The 4,287-nt window shown below is 41.4% G+C and overlaps 1 protein-coding gene across 1 annotated transcript; it reads left to right on the top strand.

Moving 5' to 3' along the window:
- Window positions 1–1,199: 1,199 nt before the first annotated feature.
- si:ch211-67f13.7 (uncharacterized protein LOC565426 homolog) lies at window positions 1,200–3,952 on the top strand. The gene is made up of 8 exons (XM_046412246.1): window positions 1,200–1,798; window positions 1,879–1,991; window positions 2,069–2,175; window positions 2,293–2,467; window positions 2,570–2,684; window positions 2,758–2,837; window positions 2,937–3,025; window positions 3,180–3,952. The coding sequence occupies exons 1-8, from the start codon at window positions 1,301–1,303 to the stop codon at window positions 3,845–3,847; spliced, it is 1,845 nt and encodes a 614-aa protein (XP_046268202.1). The 5' UTR covers window positions 1,200–1,300; the 3' UTR covers window positions 3,848–3,952.
- The last annotated feature ends 335 nt before the right edge of the window (window positions 3,953–4,287 follow it).

Here is a 4,287-nt window from a genome sequence, read left to right as displayed (position 1 = left end):
GTGTTTCTAAGGGATATGGGGAACTAAATGCGAACTAATACAAAGTATAATAAAATGTATAGTAGAAGGAATGATGATAGCCATAGTGTAGAAGTGCTGCTGTTTGTTATCAAATATTGCTTCCCCCCCCCCCCTTTTTTTTTTGGAGTATATCTGGTTTTGAAGACAAAGGGTAAGGATACTGTTTGTGGCAGGTTAAATGGTCATAAAAAAGTAATGTCTACATACATATTGTACTTCAGCTTGTTTTTTATTTGTTGCTGAATGTTTGTGGTTTGAAGTTTAGTTTCTTGCCTGTGTTTTGTTATTGTGAAAGTAATGTAGCAGCGACCTGGTAATTTACTGTAAATCTACATATTGTAACTTACTGTGAAAGCAATGCAAATAATAGCCAGTAACTTATTGTACATGGGTCATTTTTTTCTGGGGTGTGTATATTAAAAGTCGTGAAATAATTTTGCTAAAATAACTTTAGTGAGTCAAAGATATTGTATGATAAAAGGATTAGCAACTTGCTCGTCTAATCAGTATCATTGTTAAAAAATTTAGTCAACCTGGTGGTTGGTTCATGTCAACAAGGACAGTGGCAGTTGAATACATGTATAAGAATAATTAATAATCTTTCTAGTGGACTATGTACAGGTTATTGCTTTTTATCCCCAGGCATCATCTGACAAATAGCTTCTGCATGGTTATTATTATTATTGTTGTTGTTGTACAGATTATTTATGCTGCTGCCCACTGATATGGTTTTAAAGCTATTTGAATTTAGTGTTTTAAGATCAGGGATTTTTTTTTTTTCAAAGTCACACCCCAGGTGTCTGAAACCAGCAGCCGGGGGATCAGATGCAGTGTCCAAGACAAGATCCTCCCTCATGTTTAGACTTCATTCTTACATGCAGTCTGAAAGCACATATATATCTTTATCTAATAACATTTCAAACAATATAACTCTTCAGGGCTGTGACAATGGCACAAGCCTGTGATTCCGTTGCAACTATAAAATATATATCATTTTTAAATATTCCATATTTTATAACCTTTCCTTATTACCATAATTTTATCTAAATTATTCTAATTATGAAAGGTTGAAGTAATCCACTTATTTCTCTTCAGCTTTAGCTTTTTTTCCACAAAAAGAGGCACAAGAACTCAACGACCACTGCTCAAATAAAATCTAACGTCGCCTGTGTGGTAACAAGCTGCCAATTTATCGTCGACATTAATTACCTCCAGCCGTGACTGAGCAGAGGTTTTCCACGCAGACTAAAAGGGAAAGGCAGAAGGTCAGTCTGCTGCGATGAAAACAAAGTGGCATCTCTATATTATGTGGAGTGTTTTATCACTTGGCCTCCTCAACAGCGCGGTGCGCACGTATGAATCCCAATTTACTAGAAGGAAAAAGGTTTTCAAACTGGGTACGCCAAAAACCAAACCAATCAAGCTGTCATCAACAGGCGACAGACAGTCCACCAAGGGCTTACCTGGCAGCACGTCCTCATTGTCTCAGCTCAGTTCCCGGAGGCCCTACCCTCCTTCTGTACGCGGAACGCCTCGATCCGGGCGTCCACAGGAGCCTCGGACGATGATCCAGTCGGACTTTGCTTACGTCCCAGACGTTTCTGTAACCTGCTCCACGTCTGACTTTGTCGTGCGGGTCAAACCAGCTTTCTACGGTCTGGGCGCAGATGCAGAGGAGCTAAAATTAGGCAACACCTGCAAAAGCAACGGGGTGCTGAGACCGTACGATGACCTGCTCTTCACGTATCCCCTGACCGCGTGTGATGCCGTGCGTCAGGTAAGATTTCCACACGTGTCACTGTGTTTCCAGACTCTCCTTGCATAATGTTGAAATCACAATGTCCGAACTCTTAACAGTCGCCCCGTGGGTATCTGGTCTACAAATTCGTGCTCCACTATGTACCTTCGCCGAAACGTTTCCCAAGCAGAGCGCACCGAATCGATGTTAACATTGAATGCCGTTATCCAAGGTTAGACTTGTCTCTTAGTTATTTTCAACGAATCCTGTGTCTATTTCCACTATTTACAAGCTTCAAACCCTGTCCAGGAACCATTATGTGTACCAGCTGACTGTGCAGCCCACATGGAAAACTGCGGTTGTGCGTAAAAGGCTGAAAGGAAGCCCAAATGACTTCCAGATCGAGTTGATGGACGGTACGTTTGAAGAACTGTGGGTCGCAGAGATTAAAAGCTGCTTCAGTTATCAGCACAAAAAATAGTTTTTGTATGTTACAAATATCTTTGATGTGATATATGTTGATAAACTCTTAGAATCGTGGAGCAGACCAGCCAGGTCTCAGGTCTACCAGCTTGGAAAGACGGTTAATTTCCAGGTCTCTGCTCCGCATCTCCCAGTTGGTGGAAAACTGTACATCAACAGCTGCTACGCAACACCATCTAGTGGCTCTAAATCATCCCTTAAATACATCATCATTGACAACTTTGGGTGAGTATTACAGGGAGTAATGTATTTAAAATCTTTGGTTCTACCCTTGATGTCCTGATTTGCAGTTAACGGACATTAGTGTCCTATTGTTGTCATCCACAGTTGTATGCTGGACAGTAAGAGGGACCCTGGGGCCTCTCAGTTCATCTCTCGGACGGACAGGACCGTGAGGTTTTCCTTAAAGGCTTTCCAGTTCATTTCTGACCCTGACACAGAGGCGAGCATGGGGTACTATAATTCTCTGGATTCACACTGTTTTACCTGTAACTTACCCATTTTTGCATTTTTAGGTCAATGTTCACTGCAAATTATTTGTCACATCTGAGGATCTAGGTCCTGCACACAAGTCATGCACCTTCAAAGGGAACAGGTCAGGCTGTGTGTTAACTTCTGTCTCAGCACCGTAGGAGATTTTTAATTTCTACCTTTTTCAAGTGGATTCAGTGTATTTGTGCATGTGTAATGATAGGTGGAAGGCCCTTACTGGTGACGATTCAATATGTGCATGCTGTGATTCACGGTGTGTGTCTTCCAAACCACGGAGAGCCATGATGGAAGGTATGTAGCAGTCTTTATTTTCTTGTCTTGATTACATTTTGGGGATGCACATGTTGCTACTCTGACCAATTGGACATGTTGTGGCTTAACTTGCACTATAAGTGGGATCTCTAGCTATTATCATTAAAATGTCTATATCTCTACATTTTTGAAGGCTCTGCCAGCAGTGGGTCATTGCTGGTCTCTGATCAGCCATACACAGCTGAAGTTGGCTTTCTACCCATAAGTCCCTCCTCAGTGAGCATGAGCAGAGAAGACAAGGCCTCAATCAGTCAATACACTGATGTACTGCAAAGTCATGAGAACCTTTGGGGAAGTGTGGATATAATAAAGCATGATGATGATGACAATGATGCTGAGGACGAGGAGGAGCTTGAAGAAGATGAAAAAGAAAGTGGGGTTAATCTCATAGTGATGACAGAACCTGATTTAGGGGAGTTAGGTTTCAAGGAGAGGGACTTAATGGAGGAAAAGAACGAGTCTGAAGTGAGGGAGTCAAATCAGTTTGAAGAGGATGGGTCAGGGTATTTCGTAGAAGAGGATTTTTCAGAGAGTGAAGAGGGTTTAGAAGGAAGAGAGGATGAGATCTCTGATGTACAGCAGGTGATCCATTTGGATCAGAAGGAAGGTGAGATGTTACCATCAGCAGCCAGTCTACAGAGAGCGTTACAGCCACTGGTTCCTGAAGGAGAGGAAAACTGGAAGCATACAGGCAGAGGTGAAGAGGATGAGAGGATGATAGCCTCTGAGGTGGAGTGGAAGGATGAGGACAAAGATTTAGTAAATGACAGGGAGATGACTTGGTATTTCACATGGAGGTAGTATTAGTTTAATCAATCAATCAATCGGTACCCTACTTTAAAAATTGTATCTCCCCATAACAGGTTGGATATACTGACCCATTTCAATAAAAACATGAAAATGCAATTGATGGACTCTTCTGTCATAACCTGACTATGACCTGACTTCTATGAAAACAAACAAAACTTTGCATGCCAAACTTCGGCAACTGATGTTGATCTGAGAGTGATTGATCTGTAGCATTATGAATCCTAATAACTGGCATAGATCAATTAAGGTATATCAATATGATTACTCCTGACAATTACCGTACAAGTGTCAAAAACATGGGAAATGTCTAAAACTACAAACTTGTGTTTTTATCATACTGAGCCACACAGATGTGAGGTCCAAGAGCTGAGGGCCGAAATAAGATTTCATGCAAGTGTCAGGGGAAAAGTAAAGTATGACAAATTTATCGG

Source organism: Scatophagus argus, chromosome 15, assembly GCF_020382885.2.
Source record: "Scatophagus argus isolate fScaArg1 chromosome 15, fScaArg1.pri, whole genome shotgun sequence".
NCBI classification, from domain to species: domain Eukaryota; kingdom Metazoa; phylum Chordata; class Actinopteri; family Scatophagidae; genus Scatophagus; species Scatophagus argus.
This window is presented reverse-complemented; position numbering and strand designations above follow the sequence as displayed.

What these genes read in the sequence shown, in the direction of transcription:
- si:ch211-67f13.7 (XM_046412246.1), top strand. Translation starts at nt 1,301, where the DNA reads ATGAAAACAAAGTGGCATCTCTATATTATGTGGAGTGTTTTATCACTT. An exon ending in CGTGTGATGCCGTGCGTCAG is followed by an intron (nt 1,799 to 1,878) that starts GTAAGATTTCCA and finishes AACTCTTAACAG; the next exon opens with TCGCCCCGTGGGTATCTGGT. An exon ending in CCAGATCGAGTTGATGGACG is followed by an intron (nt 2,176 to 2,292) that starts GTACGTTTGAAG and finishes ATAAACTCTTAG; the next exon opens with AATCGTGGAGCAGACCAGCC.